General features: G+C 44.0%; 1 protein-coding gene across 1 annotated transcript; it reads left to right on the forward strand.

Annotated features, from left to right (window-relative positions):
- Positions 1 to 5,361: 5,361 nt before the first annotated feature.
- Positions 5,362 to 16,125, forward strand: LOC147324880 (AT-rich interactive domain-containing protein 3B-like). The gene is made up of 9 exons (XM_086299027.1): positions 5,362 to 5,707; positions 6,357 to 6,992; positions 10,669 to 10,743; positions 10,868 to 10,940; positions 11,792 to 11,975; positions 12,786 to 13,036; positions 13,257 to 13,520; positions 13,621 to 13,710; positions 14,778 to 16,125. The coding sequence occupies exons 1-9, from the start codon at positions 5,681 to 5,683 to the stop codon at positions 14,915 to 14,917; spliced, it is 1,740 nt and encodes a 579-aa protein (XP_086155153.1). The 5' UTR covers positions 5,362 to 5,680; the 3' UTR covers positions 14,918 to 16,125.
- Positions 16,126 to 17,294: the final 1,169 nt, after the last annotated feature.

Consider the following 17,294-nt stretch of genomic DNA (forward strand, 5'->3'; position numbering starts at 1 on the left):
AACCTGAGGGTGTGGATGAAGGGCAGGAACCTTTCACCGCGGCGGAGCTACAGCAGCACCAGGTGAGCGATCCAGCGCTGGAGATGGTGAGGGACTGGATGGAGGCAGGGACACGGCCAGACTGGTCCGCCGTGTCTTCCCAAGGGCCCGAGACAAAGTCGCTGTACTCCCAGTGGAACAGCCTGGAGCTCCATGGCGGTGTAATCTACCGGCGGTGGCGAGCGCCAGAAGGGGGAGGCGACATACTCCAGCTCCTGGTTCCCCGGGCCTTGCGGCCTGAGGTCCTCCGCTGGGTCCATGGGGCTGCAGGTACTGGCCATTTTGGGAATGGCAAGACGTTGCGACGGCTGAGACGGCGGTTCTACTGGCCGGGGTGTCATCAGGACGTGGAGATCCACGTCCACTGCTGTGACGACTGCACGGCGCAGAAAGGTCCCAGCCAGCGCTCCCATGCCCCATTGCAGCAATACCTAGTTGGGGCGCCAATGGAGCGGATCGGAGTGGATATCCTGGGTCCATTCCCTGTTACTGATGCCGGCAACTGGTATGTCCTGGTCGCGATGGATTATTTCTCAAAGTGGCCAGAGGCGTACGCGGTGCTGGATCAGAGTGCGGTGACGACGGCGCGGACTCTGGTGGATGAGATGTTCACGCGGTTTGGTGTACCGGAGGAGCTCCATAGCGACCAAGGGAGGAACTTTGAGAGCCAGGTGCTGGGAGAAGTGTGTCGGAGGCTGGGGGTGAGAAAAACGAGGACCACCCCCCTCCATCCTCAGAGCGATGGTCTGGTTGAGCGGTTCAACCGCACGCTGGCCACCCAGCTGGCCATCCTGACCAGCCAACATCAGAGGGACTGGGACCAACACCTGCCCCTTGTTTTGTGGGCATATCGAACAGCAGTGTAGGAGTCAAGTCAGTGTACTCCTGCAGCGTTGATGTTCGGAAGGGAGCTCCGGACCCCGGTGGACTTGGTGTTCGGAGCGCCCCCTGAGCCGGAGATTGCTGGTGGACCAGAGATGGACTACTTCCGGCGGCTCAGGGAGCGGTTGCACACGGTGCATCAACTGGCAAGACGGACATTGGAGGGAGCCGGGGCCCGCCAGAAACGGGCGTATGATACCCGTGCGCACGGTCCTATGCTGGGGGCCGGAGATCGGGTCTGGGTGTTCTGCCCCCAGAGGAAGCGGGGGCTGACCCCCAAGCTCATGAGCCACTGGCAAGGCCCGGGCGAAATCCTGGAACAGCTGTCGGAGGTGGTCTTCAGAGTCCGGATGCCGGGGCGGGGAAGGCGGGTGGTGCTACACAAGGACCGGCTGGCGCCATACCATCCGCTTGCCCCCAACCCGCAGGCTGGTGTGCAGCCTGGGGACTCCTCGCCCCCTACGCCCGGCCCGGATGGGGGCGCCATGGATTCCCAGTCGAGGCCGAAGCGTACTCGACGCCGGCCCGGACATTTGCTGGACTACAGTGTGGACAGTTAAGGTTGTGGGGACACTAAACCTTTTTGGGAGGGGGCTGTGTAATGACCTGGCTGGGGTTGTTAGCCAGGTGCATTCTGGGTATTGTGTTGTCTCTGTGTTTTCTATCGTTCTGCTAGTTCATATGTGTTTGATTTGCATGTTGTGTTAATGTTATGTTAATGTAAGCCACAGTGAAGTTGATGTGTGTTCTGTGGAGGGGGGTGAATTGGCATGGTTGGCTGACACCGCGACTCTATGTGGTGGGAGCGTGATACGGGTTCGGTGTCAGCAGTGTTACGTTGTTGTTGAAAAAGATGGTGAATAAATGCCTGTGGTGAACCACTACTGCCTCCTGCTGGATTATTCGGGGATTACCAGTCTGCTGCTGAGACGCTCGGGGTCATGCGGTGTACGAGGCACGAGCGCTCTCCATTCATTGCGAAGTTTAGCGATAGCTGCTAGCGCCCCGCTAGCCATTTAGCTAGTGAGCAGTTTAGCCAGTCAGCTCCCCAAACCCACAGTCGTTACAATATATATATATATATATATATATATATATATATATATATATATATATATATATATATACATACATACATATACATGCATACATACATATACATACATATATATATATATATATATATATATATATATATATATATATATATATATATATATATAAAAACACCCAGCACGCCCCTGCGGGCGGTTTATCCTTCAAGCTCGGGTCCTCTACCAGAGGCCTGGGAGCTTGAGGGTCCTGCGCAGTATCTTAGCTGTTCCCAGGACTGCGCTCTTCTGGACAGAGATCTCCGATGTTGTTCCCGGGATCTGCTGGAGCCACTCGCCTAGCTTGGGAGTCACCGCACCTAGTGCTCCGATTACCACGGGGACCACCGTTACCTTCACCCTCCACATCCTCTCGAGCTCTTCTCTGAGCCCTTGGTATTTCTCCAGCTTCTCGTGTTCCTTCTTCCTGATATTGCTGTCATTCGGAACCGCTACATCGATCACTACGGCCGTCTTCTTCTGTTTGTCTACCACCACTATGTCCGGTTGGTTAGCCACCACCATTTTGTCCGTCTGTATCTGGAAGTCCCACAGGATCTTAGCTCGGTCATTCTCCACCACCCTTGGGGGCATCTCCCATTTTGACCTCGGGACTTCCAGGTTATACTCGGCACAGATGTTCCTGTACACTATGCCGGCCACTTGGTTATGGCGTTCCATGTATGCCTTGCCTGCTAGCATCTTGCACCCTGCTGTTATGTGCTGGATTGTCTCTGGGGCATCTTTACACAGCCTGCACCTGGGGTCTTGCCTGGTGTGATAGACCCCAGCCTCTATGGATCTTGTGCTCAGAGCTTGTTCTTGTGCTGCCATGATTAGTGCCTCTGTGCTGTCTTTCAGTCCAGCTTTGTCCAGCCACTGGTAGGATTTCTGGATATCAGCCACCTCCTCTATCTGCCGGTGGTACATACCGTTTGTCTTTATGTCAGTGGCTTCTATCTCCTCCTTTGGCCAGCCTATTACCCCAGCAGGGTACCTGATCACGGGCAGGGCGTACGTGTTGATGGCCCGGATCTTGTTCTTACCATTCAGCTGACTCCTCAGGACTTGCCTGACCCTCTGCAGGTACTTGGTGGTTGCAGCTTTTCTAGCGGCCTCTTCATGGTTCCCATTTGCCTGCGGGATCCCCAAGTACTTGTAACTGTCCTCTATGTCTGCAATGTTGCCTTCTGGTAGTTCAATCCCCTCAGTTCTGACTACCTTCCGTCTCTTTGTTACCATCCGACTACACTTCTCCAGTCCGAACGACATTCCAATGTCATTGCTGTATAGCCTGGTAGTGTGGATCAGTGAATCGATGTCTCGTTCACTCTTGGCATACAGCTTGATGTCATCCATGTACAGGAGGTGGCTGACAACTGCTCCGTTCCGTAGTCGGTATCCGTAGCCAGTCTTGTTAATGATCTCACTGAGGGGGTTCAGGCCTATGCAGAACAGCAGTGGGGACAGAGCATCTCCTTGGTAGATCCCGCACTTGATGGTGACTTGTGCTATGGGCTTGGAGTTGGCCTCTAGTGTTGTACGCCACATCCCCATTGAGTTCCTGATGAAGGCTCTTAGGGTCCCATTGATCTTGTACAATTCTAGGCATTCCAGTTGGATAGCGTAGTGGTTAGACTACACGCCTTTGGAACAGAGGATCGCAAGTTCGATTCCTGCCTGGGGCGTCTGTATCCAGTAAGGGTCCTAAGGCTAGACCCCCTATGCTAAGCAAGCCTACCGCAGACATGAGCGAGACAGATAAATATGAAGGCATGCCGGCTCGGACGTCGCCCGGATCAACAAGGTCCGCGTCAGGTGTTGAGGAACCAGGGCACCCTGACGAAAAGTGGGCTACTGGAACAAGAAGGCATCGGTGGGCAAGAGACGAAAACAGGGCGTTGTTGGAATGCTACTACGCAAGGGGCTACATGAATAGGATGAGGGACCTATGGATTCTTCGATACCCAACATCCACAATGACGGCAAAACAACTAGTAGCTCAGTGTTCCAACATTCGAAAGAAGGGACTGCTCTCACAGCTAGAGATTGACGAGGTACAACACAAATGCTACGGCAAGGAGGAGTCAGGACGCCAGGTCAGGGGGGAGATATCATCACCCCCACCGAGATTGGGTACATAGCCCCAAGTGCAATAGGAGCGAGAGGACCTGAAAAATAGGATCATGGCCAAGCTTGAAACCTGGATCCCCCGTAGCCGGTTACCAAGATTACGTGAAGTACCCTACATGCGCTCATCTCTTTTCACTCTCTGTGTTTATACACCACTCTGTATTTAATCATTAGTATTCTTAATCTCTGGCTCCCTCCCCTCACCCACAGCCTGTTGTGGCAGATGGCTGACCCTCCTTAAACCTAATTCTGCTGAGGTTTCTTCCGAGGGAGATTTTCCTTCCCACTTTTGCCAAGTGCTTGCTCATAGTGGGCTGTCTGATTGTTGGTGTTTTCTCTGTACTGTTGTAGAGACAACTTGTGTTTACTGTTACTGTGATTTGTGTCATATAAATAAAATGTAGTTGAATATTAAATACGAACTTTCACTTTGCTAGAAAGTCCAACAAGGACATCCAACAGGAGAAAGGCTGTTCCAACATTTACGAGCTACAACCTCAAGAGACCCTGATCAGAAAATCAGAGAGGTCGGTGGCAGATATAAGGTCTCAGTAGCTCTAATATATATGCAGCTGGCTGTCCATATAAGTTTATATGTAATTAATACCATTTTAAGATGATTTGTTAATTTGACTGGAAGCCAATAAAGAGAAGGAAGAATAGGGGTGATGTGCTTGTTAGTAATCTATCTGCTGCTTTCTCGACCAATTACAGATGGGCTTATGGGCTCACGGGTTGTGGAGGCAGGAGCTCTGTACACAATTATATTTTTCAACCAGTTTCCAAGTGGTTGGTTTTGCATTTACTTCTGATAGAATTGGACCCACAGGCTGGTTCTTGATCTGTTCATGTGCCAGCCTACTGAAACAACCCTGTTATTGGCCCTGGAAACAGAAGTGAGTGTTTACATGATAGTGGTGCACTGAGTACAGGAAGAATTCACTGGAGATAGCTGATCAGAATAAAAACACACACTTTGCGTTTCACGCTTTGTCATGAGGTTCTCCCAAAATGATTTAATTCGGCCCTAATGCAAAAACTATTAATAAAGGAAAGACGGCTTCACTAGTTTGACGCGTTGTTTTATCTTATTGATTTATTTCAACGGTAAAGGTCACATCACCTTTGTAAGAATCAGCAATGGATTCTGCTTTGGGGTGGGATTTCCTTGAGAAGTGGGTGGGAAGATACACATAGCTGGAAGCGATAAAGCACTTTACGATCTTTGCGCACGGGGCGGGTTTTCCATTCATCCAAGTTGGGGGTGTGCGCCACTCACTCGCAGACAATCGAAGATATTTTAGTTTGTGTGCTCTGCGAGTGACCGCAGGGAGGTGAAGCACAGCAGTATTTACCCCTCCTCCAGCTCCCATTACTCCAGCCTTCACACAGCGAGGGGCTTTAAACCACATTTGATCGACAGGAGGGGTTTTTGTTTTGTGTTTCTCTACTTTAAAAAAAGGAGAAAGTGGTCATGAGATGCGATTAACTTCTGGCGAAGGAAAAAAGCAAGAACTTCACGAGACCTGTTGGCGATGATGAATTATTCAAAGGCGCAAATGGTGAGTAAGCCTATCGACGACTCTTTCGTAGCTCACCCACTCGTGTTCGTTACAGTAACAAAGCAAAATGGGACAAAAGTGGACGTTACTATGATAATTTATGCTTTTTAAAGCTCCCCCTGTCATTCCCCGCAAGGGCAACAAGTTTGAAGCTTTATGTGAAGTTAAATTTCATCCATGTGTCCAATAAAAACGACGAAACCCGTTGTGAAATAACCTACTCCGAGGACCCTTAAGCAAATTGCGACTATTGAACTTATAAATGAGAGAGATATTTGGCCCCATGTAAAAATGTGTTTTAATAGAAATTTACGCTTTTTGTGTTTGTTTATTAAACTGTTTATTCAACTTTATCGCCCTTTAATGAGCTCTCTGATGTCCACTCTTCCCGATTACCAAAGGTAGTCTACCTTAACTTGAAGAAGAAAAAAAAACATGATTAATATCTGGTATTTAATTATGTTTAATTTGCCTCTGCAAGCATTTTTGACCATGTTTATTGTTCTGGAGTAGGCCACCTAAGTGCTGCTGGGTATTAAAACATGTTAATCACATCATACACAGTTTTTTATCTTGTTTTTTTTTTTTTTAAGATATTAAAATTTCTCATTAAAGTTCTGCCATTAGTGATTTGTGTTTTTCTCCTCAGTCCAACCTATCAGAGGTTGGAAGTTCAGCTGGGTGTTCACAGTCCTGTCCAGCCGGCGTGAAGCTGGAGGTGGTGATGGAGCATCTGCAGAAACAACAAGAAGCAAAGCTGGAGATGAGCCTGCAGGAGAAGCAGCTTCTTCACGCTCAGCTCCTGTTTGCTCAACAAGCTGCCGCAGCAAGAGCCTCGTTTTCAAGACCAGACTCTACATTGTTTGAAAGAGTAGATGGACAGAGCAATCCAGGACTCCAGCAGGCCTTGAATAATCATCTGAGTGGAGTGGATCCAGAGGCAGAGGAGGATGGAAACTCAGAAGATGAGGAACAGGAGATGTTGACTTCTCAGGAGAACAACGAGGAGGAAGACATGGGCGAGGAAGAGGAGGAGGAGAAGGAGGAGGAGGAGAACAATTCTCATCAACAGGCAAAGAAGCCCCGACTCCAGCATGTATCGCATTTTCCCTTCCAGCCTTATTCTACATCTCCATCAGTGGCTGGGAAGCAAACGTCTGAATCTCCACCTTCAGGAAAAAAACAAGAGCACATGGAAAAGAATCTGACGTCACCGGCGGGTCATCATGCCTTAGCGTCAGCGAATGGCTTTGCTGACTGGGGCTTTGATGAGTCAGTGAAACGGGTAAGAGAGAAAATGCACATCTGTAATTGTTATTTTGTGTGTATACGTATGTTCTGCCTTAATTGTTGACCTTCTTCACTGCTGCCTGGTTTCCCTCCTGATGTACGGGAAGGAAGGTGCGCTTTTTTTGGCCAGATGCACATCTTAATTACTTTCCAGGCCAGAGATTTGGACTTGAAATGAGAGCAGATCAGTCAGATTTTCTTTAAATGTAGCCATGGATTGAATTTAAATTGCAACTGTATGAGTTCAGTGTCCAGCTGTTGTCTTTTCCCCTTCTTTTGGGGAGCAAGCTGATTGGTTCGTCTCTACATGAAAAAGGGCTGCCACGTCAATATAATGCACTGATTAATGAGGGCTGTAGGTGCAGGGACAGCTGGGTTGTGGCTCACCATGCAAACTGCTAACCGTAAAATTTACTTGCAGTTGTTTCACAGGAGAAGAATGGTCCTTTTGATACCATTACCCAGAGTTTTACACATTATTCAGAGTTTTTTTTTTTTCTTCCTCTTTGTCTGATTTTTGGTTTAAGTCAAATGTGGAAGTACAAACATCCAGGCCCAGATGTTACTGTAGTCTTGCAGATGGCTTTGCATAACTGAGGCGTCGCTGGGCAACACTAAATGGCAGCTTAATTTCACTGAAAATAATCAATACATTATACGGCCACTGCAGTGGCTTGCTGGCCTTTTCACAGGCCAGCAAGCCAAGCCTGCAGCAATAAAGAACATTTTGTTTTAGTTTAAGCGCAGTAATGAGAGTTGTGAGAGACTGTGGTGGAAAGGCTTAAGTGTGTGTCTGTTAAATGGTTTGCTTTCTGTTTTTGTTTTTGCTGAAAAGTCAGAAACATCTCACAGCCCTAAAATTAGAACGAATTTGTGCAAGGCCTTTGCTGTGACTCAGATCTGTGAGGATCTTTGTAAGTTGTCAAATTAACTGCAGAAAGTATTCTTTGTCATATTTAATTATATTGGGATTTACTTGATGAAAAGTCTTTTAGTCTGGTTTTCATTTTTGTTGGCAGTATTATTGATTCTTAGCAGGGTTGTAAATATGAGTAACCACACTGAGCTAGAATTCTTCTTTTCTTTGTGTAAGAAATAGGTGTTTTTTGTGGGTTTTTTGTTTTGTTTTGGGGGTTTTTGCAGCTGAAACTCAAAGTGGAGCTCATGTTGACTGGTTGCCTATTAAGCTTTCTTATCCAACAACCATGTTAACAAGTCCACAAGCTTGAAGTGGCTCTTTTGCAAGTTAATCGGTGGCTGGTTGAAATAGCTGCTCTTTTCACCTTACGATTGTGCCGTGCTCTACGGCGTCTTTATCTTCTTTTTCTTTAGTTCAATTCATTACCGAAATATCTTTGAAAATCTTGACATGCGTTTCAAGCCTCATCACGCCGGACAGCCATTGTTCACTCCTTATGTGCAGTCTCACTGTAAGCCTTTAAATGTAGCTCGGGTGGGGATAAAGAGCCCCTGTTCATTCAAGCTTGCAGCACAGCGAGGAGCCAGATAAATGATCTTGACTTCCTGGGGGGATTAAAGGGCCAATAATTTGATTCGGCTAAAAACAAATGTGGGACCCCCTGTCGCTGCATTGAGATTTGGAGAGGGGTGAGTTTTCACTTTTGCCCTGTTGGAGAAACTGAATGATTTTAATGAAGCTCATTATAGGGGGCAGTCGGTTAGTATTAACATTTCACTATTTTAATGTCAGCCTTGATTTTGGTCACGACTGGTTGACAAGACAGACTTTTACTTTGAAGTAATATGCATTTAAATTTCATTGAATTTAAATATGTTGGAAAAAAATCACATAAATAAAACTTGCCTCTTTAACAAAACAAAAGAAACCCTTTTTTCCTGACCTACATACTGAATACTATCAGGACTGCCAGGCTGGGATGTGTGAAAGCTCTGTGAGCAATTAACTGAAAGCTCTTTGTTAACAGATCCACAGTAGGTCTCACTTGCTCATCAATAAGGAAGGGGGGAGGGTTTTATTTCGATTTGATGCTGAAAAGATCTTCAATAGTGTTTCTGCTGAAGGCGTAAAAGTCCTTGATTAGAAATTCTAAGGCCAATCTGTTGGATGTGTCAACAGCTTGGTAACCTCTGGGACGAGTTTGACCAGTTTACCCGCAAGAAACTGGAAATGGTTACCAGAGCACAAGCTGGTTTTTATAAGAGTTTGTTACAGTGATTTCCTACCAAGATGAGGGTCATCAGAGTGGAAATTCGAGGTGCATGCTTTGTGAAAGCGCTGCTAATACTTAGAATAGCTCAATATTTAAAATGTATATTGTTGTATGTAATAGATTTACAGTCAAGGAGGTTGGTATAATATTTAAAGGATGGAAATGATTAAAAGTAATGGATAGTTGGTTGAAAGAGCTGGCTGCAATGTTTCGATGACTAGTTAATGGATAAAAGTTGGAAAAGCTGATGCCTCGTGTGCATATAAAAGCTGGTAAGCTCAATAGAAGTAATGGGTTTGTGGTTAAATCAAAGTTTCAATAGAATACAAACAACTGAAGCTATTAAACTGTGTACAAGACTAATGTGACAGTGTTTAGTCTTACACAGTTATTAGTAGTGAAATGAAAGTCCAGTTTTAAGTTGGTTGTAATAAACGTTAGTGATGCTGTGGAGCTGACGTCAAAGAGAACCACTGGGGTTCACTTTCAGCCTGCTGTTGATATGCGTTGGTATCTGCAGTTTGCCTTTCTGTTTTTACTGTAAACACAAGGACGGTTACAGCTGGAGCGAAAGCCAAATGATAATCGCTTCTCAACTGGCTAATCAGAGAAACAAAGGCTTATATGTTATGGCTTTTAGACTCCGGGCTGACATTATTACCATACCAAACATTCAGTGAATAGGTATGTGTTTATGAAGGCAAAATGATACAGTTAAACACAAAATATCAAGTAAAAGGCTAAATGCGAAAAAGACAAAACAAGCCTGTTATTTTGATTAAAACATAAGAATGGAAGGGTTTTGATGCGGTTAAATACAAAAACATGTTATGAGGTTTTGTTGTCTAAACGACTCCTCCTTGTTTTAATATAAAACATGTTAATATAAAACACAAGCGCGAACCAAAAGGCACACACCCGCAAGAACTGACAGAAGGCAAGGCTGCGATGGCTTTTCATAAGCTGCATATAGAAATGAATTTGTAATTTCTTCAGGGAGGAAAAACATAATTAATGTCACATTAAAGGGTTTTACTTACTTGCACTACAATGCTACACTCAGTGCATATTAGTGGGATAACCAGCTCAGCAGGCCTTTCCACTCAGCTGCACTCAGGCTGCCCTCCACTCACATTTGCAACCTTTGCTACGTTGATGAGGTGGTGGAAGAATAACATGTCACATTAATCTTCCAGTACAGCACGGCTCATTTAATTGATCTCCATTGTATTTGTCATGGCCCAGTCAGATATTTACAGTAATCATGTGTTTACCAAAGGACAGTCTGATGGTGTACTTGGGAGTACTCCAAGTATCTCACTTAGAAAAACGGCAACACCAGTGTTTGAATAATGACCTGTTTTTATTATTATGTCACTATAGAATTTGGTACTCTTTAAGCAGAATAACGACTTTTATCCTGCAGCAGCTAGTTGGAAATGATTTTCTTAATGTGTCTTTCTGTTATTGTGTGAACAGAGAGGAAGTGCCATGTGGGCAGAGGAGACTGACGGCATTAAAATAAGAGGAGAACCATCTCGGGACTTTGCCAAGGTTCGTATATGTGGTAGAAGTAAACATGTCAAATAACTGAAGAAACTACAGACTAACAGTTTATTGCCCTGTGTGTGTGTGTGTGTGTGTGTGTGTGTGTGTGTGTGTGTGTGTGATCCTCTAGCTTTATGAACTGGATAATGACCCACAACGGAAGGAGTTTCTCGACGAACTCTTTGTCTTTATGCAGAAACGAGGTGAGGTTCAAAACCTTTCATTTTTTACATTGTCGATATTTTGACAAGGCAGTTTTGGGTGCAAAGTTGTGTCACCTAGTATCAGCTAACTAAGGTAAGTACCATTAATATAGAGATTAACTCTTACAATTAAACTCACCAAAAACAGGAGCACATCATACATGGGGAAGCTAACTGTGGAAACCCAGACTGAGGTTGTAATCCTCCCTATTTCTGCTTTTTACCACAAGAGTCTAGATGGGTTGAGTCTCTTTTTCAGCACTTCTGCATCTTCATCCCTGGATTTAGCCACTTGGTTAAAGACTTTCATACAGATTGGGATTTGTTTCCACAAATCCCAAGATTAGGATTTGTTGTTTGTGGAAACAAATCCAATTAAGAAGAAGTGCAACATGTTCACTAATCTTCACTTATGTGGAGCAAGGTCATTGCCATGCAAAATGTGCATGTGTGTCTGTGTTCATCTTAAGCACAAAGTAATCTGATTTCTACAACTGCTTTTTAGCTGGCTTCATTAATTGGCTTTTCTCCTAATCGGGACCGGAAGGGTCAGTTTGGCCTGCTGGCGCTGTTGACTCTAACATAGCCCCTCTCCTTGCACTTAGATCAATGCATCAACAAAGCTGTTGTTGTGGATTATCCCCACCCCCACCGCCTCACATCTGAAACTAGCTTCATTTGACAACTCTGTCCGCGCAGATTAAACATGCTAAGCCACATTATCTAACTCTGACCTAAGGCCCTCAGGTGTGCCGCTCAGAAGATGCTCGCGTCCTCTGCTTCTGCCTCACGTTGTTCACAAGACCCGTTCTTGTTTAGCGACATTTCAATGCATTCTGTTATTTATCCAGGAACTCCTGTGAATCGCATCCCCATCATGGCAAAACAGGTGCTGGACTTGTACAAGCTTTACAAGCTTGTGACAGAGAAAGGAGGCCTGGTGGAGGTTATTAACAAGAAGATATGGAGGGAGATCACCAAAGGCCTCAGTCTCCCCACATCAATCACCAGTGCGGCCTTCACCTTACGCACCCAGTAGGTTTCTCTCAGGTGTTTTGGCAGATTTTTTTGATCAACAATCGGCTTGCTAAATGATTGTATTGGTTAGACTATAAATTACTCCAAAAATGCTGAATATATTTTCAAGAGCTAGCACATATTTGTGACTCTGTTATTTTAAAAATGATGAAATGTAATCATTCTCTGAACACCATAATGCTGCAAGAACATAACTATAATTTGCGTAAATGAAACCTTTGCTCACTTTGTTTCTGACTAGCCGATCAGATATGTATTTTTATGGTTTGCAAAGTCTGTAATTTTAAAAGATAACAGTCTGCAGAGTCTTATGCTTGTGGCTTTGTAGGTCTTCACAGGAGGCTTTTGCAGGCAGTCAGCTAGAAAGAAAAGTAGTGGGGGGGAGGCTGAAAATTGCATTCATGGCAATAAATCATGTAGCTGTTGAAGCATTTCACAGAAAAACAGGAGCTTTGTTGTTAAGGTGGTATTTAAGCAAACAGAGGGATTTATCCCGTGGATATCTCCACAGAATATAATACCAGTTCACCCAGCATTCATTAAGATGTGGACTGGGTGGCTAACCAACATTACTACCACAGGAACAACCACACTTTTGCTAGAATCTCCATGTTTTAGCTCATTTGCTGGCAAAAATGTGGACTTCCACTAACTGCTCCCTAAAGAACCATACAATTAATAGATCTTAGCATTTTGTAGATAAAGACTTGAAAAGGGAACCATCTGCTTTATCCTTCATATTTGCAAATAATTAAAAATGTTTTTGTGGAAAATGGATGGAAAACCCGTGAAACTTTCCACCTGCAGGTATATGAAGTATCTGTATCCTTTTGAGTGCGAGAAGAAAGGCCTGAGCTCTCCGGGTGAGCTACAGGTGGCCATTGATAGCAACCGCAGAGAAGGCCGGCGTCCCAGCTACACCAGTAGTCTGTACCGCTACTCCCCCTCCCCAGGCTCTGCTCCACATGCACTACTGTCTTCACCCAATATGCAGAGTGCTCCGACCACGCACAATGGCCGCAATATCTCCGCTAGTCCGCATTTAAAGAGAAGCATAGGTACGGCGCATTTTCTTTTCTAAAATGATCATATTTTACAACAGATACAATCTAAGCCTCTTTATAGTGTTTAGGATAGGCAAGCCCTGCAATGCAAATTTAGCACACTGATAATCATTTTGTTTTCCAGTAATCATGAATCGTGAATAATAAATATATAATTTTTCAAACTTCTTATGAACATAATAATTTCTTCATCTTTTTCTTTGTTTCCAATCAGATGAGTCCCCCACCCCTGTTGTAACCCAGCTGCCCATGGCTCTGGCACTGGGGCAGCAACAGCAGCAGCTGGCACAAGCTGCCACATTTGAGCATCTTAGAGAGAGGTTGGAGCAAGGAGCAGGTGGAGCTGTAGCTGACAGCCCAGAGAAGAAAATGATGCGCCTCGCTGAGGAGCAGCAGCGCCTCATGCAGCAGGCACTCCAACAAAACCTCCTGGCTATGGCCTCTCACTTTACCCCCATGAACCTCAAACTTGGCAACGGTGAGTTTGCTTCTCCTTTGACCTCTGTCATGGCTGAACATCATAGCATGCTTATTCTGGAACCGACCCTTCACTGGAATTTTTGTTTTTCCTCTGTCAGAAAGCAAACACGATCTGTCGCTGAATCTCTCCACTAATGGAGCGGCCAGTATCAGCGTGTCTGTGGAGGTCAACGGCACTGTTTACTCAGGTGAGTTATGAAACCTGTAAAGGAAGCGTGTCTTCTTTGGTGCGTGACACTAATGTAGAGGAACAAGCGCACATGGTGATGAACTAAGTTAATTGATATCTACAGTGAAAGAAATAAGCAGTATGTGTACTGCACTTGTAGTACCAGTTCCACTGACCAATAACATTTCATGTCTTTGGTTGTATGAGGGTAAATGGCCTTTGTCAAGAGCAAAAGAGGGATTGTGTTTGCTGAACTGCAACACAAACGGCTATTGTTTGACTACAATTTAGCGTTTTATTTTTCTTTTAAAAATGGATCTACTTTAATAAATGAGTCACATGCAGAAGAGGAAGTCTTGATCCTAGATATCAACGAACAGATTCAGATACCAACGGTAGACATTTACCAGTTAAGGCATTTTATTAAAATCATGTCAGAATTCCTAAAAACTAACTGTGTACTAGTTAACAACCCTGACTTCTATAGTCATGATATCAACATATTCCACGTCGGAAGAAATTACAAAAACAGACAAGGCAGAGACCAATTCTTTGTGAATAAAACACCTAGTTGATACAAAAACGACAGTCTTTTCATGCAGTTCAGGCTGTTTAATACTCAAAGAAAAGGCAAGGAATCCACATGCCACATCTCAGACTCTACAGGCCTCAGTTACATCATCACAGGACAATTAGAAGTCTCAACAAATATGAAGCCGTTTGTCTGTGAGCTAAAGCTTGGCTGAAAGTAGGTCATGTAACAGGACAATGACCTCAAGCACAGCAGCAAACGGCAAACGGCGTGGCTGAAAAACAAAAGAATCAAGGTGTCGCAATGGTCCAGTCAAAGTCCAGACCTCCACCCACTGTGGCGGGACCTTAAGAGAGCTGTGCATAAATGAATGCCTGCAATAAATAACGATGTGAGACACTTGAACTTATTACTGCTAGAGCTTGTTCTACAAGCTACCGAATCACGAGGTGGACTCTGTTTTTTAGACTCCTGTAAAAACTTTCTTTTTCAATTGCCCTTTGCACCGTGAGTTCTTTGTAACTGACAGTCATTTATGCCGTTGTCTTCTTTAGGAAAACTGTTTGCCCAGAAGTCGGCTGCTTCTGTGTCGTCACAGAACGTAACTCCAGCAGGAACAAGTGGTTTCAGCGCTTTTTCCTCCGCACAAAGTTCCACCTCCTCATCTCCCACCTCCTCAAAGGGACCAAGTTAAAATCACTGGCTTTTTAATCTGTCCGGAGCATAATGATTACACAGTGCACCACACCATTTACTTCTCTTGTCAGACAAGAACTGGATGAACTCCACGGATTCTCTGCCACAACACAGGAAACCTTCTATTACTTTAATAGTGTAATGTCAACATTTTTGACCTCTATCCTCAAGCTTATTTTAATATAGTTTCAGTTTACCTTAGTGCCTGTTAGAAGAAGAATTTTCAAACATGGTAGCTTTCTGGCATAAAGGGCTACAGGTTTGTCCAGAAGTATCGTTAATGCAAAATAATTGCTACGGCTCTTTGAACGTCAGCTACGTTTGTAGGTGTAAAAGCCGTTCCGTAGCTGCCTTTTCCATCAGTACAACAATGTGGTTGCCAAAGAGCAGCTAGTGAAGACCAAAAAGCCTTAGTTCAGTGTCATAGCTACTTGAAGCCATTTTGTATTCCTCTTGGTAAGCTTTCAGTTTACCTTGAGCAAAAGTTTTTACTTTGTGTAACTGCTTTCATGGAAAATGTAGAACATCAGTTTCCACAGAAATATCGCAACTCCTAAAGAATCAAAGTGAATTTCAGGGGAGATGTTTATTCATTTTTGCTTTATTGTTATTTATTCATTTGGCGAGGCCTCAAAATGACAGAACATTTATTTCAAGTAACTCGGAGGCGATGTTTCTGCTGGGTGTTGTATGCAGAAAGTGACACATTTACCTCAGTTGACTTCCCATGGTGGCAAGTTTCTCAGGCTACTTTCTTCTGGACTCAGGAATATCCTCTGGACTCACTGTTATCTTATATGTATGTCTTGTCATATTGCTGTTTTATATTAGTGTAAATGCAGAGAATGTATCATTAATGACCTCAACGTGAACACTGAAACGGTGCTACCTCAGTCCTCAGAGAAATATGCAGTGCTTAATGCCGCATGTGTTCATTTGTTGAAATAAACTGTAAATGGACAATCACGTACACACATGATCACAAACAAATGCCACTGGAATTTTTTTTTTTTTAAAAAGGTTGGCTTTCAGCTCTGTTGGATTAACATGTTTCCTGTAAATGTAGGGATGAGGAATAAAATGAATCTTGTGTGCTGTAAAAATACCGTTTTCTTTCTTTGCACTTCGAATATGTCTTCAGACTTTTGACACAGAGGCTAGTCTCTGATTGCAGATAGCATGTAGTTTTGTAATTGTTTGAAAATAAATGTTGATCACAATGCATTTCAAGTTTTAAAAGAAAAAACTGACTTCACTGAGTTTCAGCTCATCTTGTAGCTTACAGACCCCACTTATTTTAGTTCTCATTACTCTCATATAGTTTGTTTTTGTTTGGGTTTTTTTGCACAACAGACAGCTAATCCGTCTCTCTAAAAGCTCTTAAAATCTGCAGCACACTACCTGCTCACCAGCACACAGCAGGCAGATGTGAGTAGCCGATGAGAACAGTGGAGCAATTACCAGCTTAAGAGTGCGACGTATCCTCGATGGAAGCCAAAAACAGAAACACAAACTAAAAATAATGTTGCTTTGTAATTGTTGGACGTGCAAACAATCTGTCTGCTAACAGCTTCACTATATCAACTTAATATTAATAATATAAATAAAACTTAATATTGCTCATTGTACACACCTAAACGGTGAGTTGTTATTGTTTAGTGGAAACACATATGTAGACTTATTGTTATTGTTATTATTCTATAGCTTTACATGATTCAAAATACAGTAATCCTTATTTTTCTTATCCAGGTTGTCATAGCTCCCCTCCCCTTGAAGGCCAATGTTCCTCTCAAGTTAGGTTGGGACCCTTATATGGGAGCTCTATGACCCTCTGTTATAAGGTCTTTACTGTAAAATCAAAAGCGCCTTGAGACAGCTGTTGTTGTAATTTTGCACGATATAAATAGAATTGAATGAACAAGCACTTTGTGGTGGTTGGAAAGAAAAATTCTCTTTTACTAAGAAGAAACCTCAAGTAGAACCAGGCTCAGGGAGGGGCAGCCTGCAGATGGCTGGCATATAATCAGTTTACAAATTATGTTGAAAAGATATATAATGTAACCACTGCACACTGTCCCACTTACCATAATTTGTTATTCAGTTTCAGTCTGTGTGACCTTTGTCAGCTACAAAGGAGCAGTGTTCATGCACATTTGCACAGATATACACACTGAATAAGATTCAGCCAATTAGGGATTCCTCCTCTCACATGTGCATACTATCGATCAGGTAATGAGTCCACTGGAAACATCCATGCCATCATCAGAAAGCCAAACAACATTTAACATCGCCAGCTGATCTGAAAAAAGACCCTTGTATGTTAGAATCGGCGATGGCGTGCCGTGCACAGGGGCCAGTTTTGTACTTTTACTCTG

Source organism: Aulonocara sp. 'chitande type north' Nkhata Bay, linkage group LG7, assembly GCF_057382095.1.
Source record: "Aulonocara sp. 'chitande type north' Nkhata Bay isolate Kocher_YH1m ecotype deep benthic linkage group LG7, A_spYH_male_GT1.1, whole genome shotgun sequence".
In the NCBI taxonomy this organism is placed as follows: Eukaryota; Metazoa; Chordata; class Actinopteri; order Cichliformes; family Cichlidae; genus Aulonocara; species Aulonocara sp. 'chitande type north' Nkhata Bay.

What these genes read in the sequence shown, in the direction of transcription:
- LOC147324880 (XM_086299027.1), top strand. Translation starts at nt 5,681, where the DNA reads ATGATGAATTATTCAAAGGCGCAAATG. An exon ending in CATCTCGGGACTTTGCCAAG is followed by an intron (nt 10,744 to 10,867) that starts GTTCGTATATGT and finishes GTGATCCTCTAG; the next exon opens with CTTTATGAACTGGATAATGA. An exon ending in GAACCTCAAACTTGGCAACG is followed by an intron (nt 13,521 to 13,620) that starts GTGAGTTTGCTT and finishes TTCCTCTGTCAG; the next exon opens with AAAGCAAACACGATCTGTCG.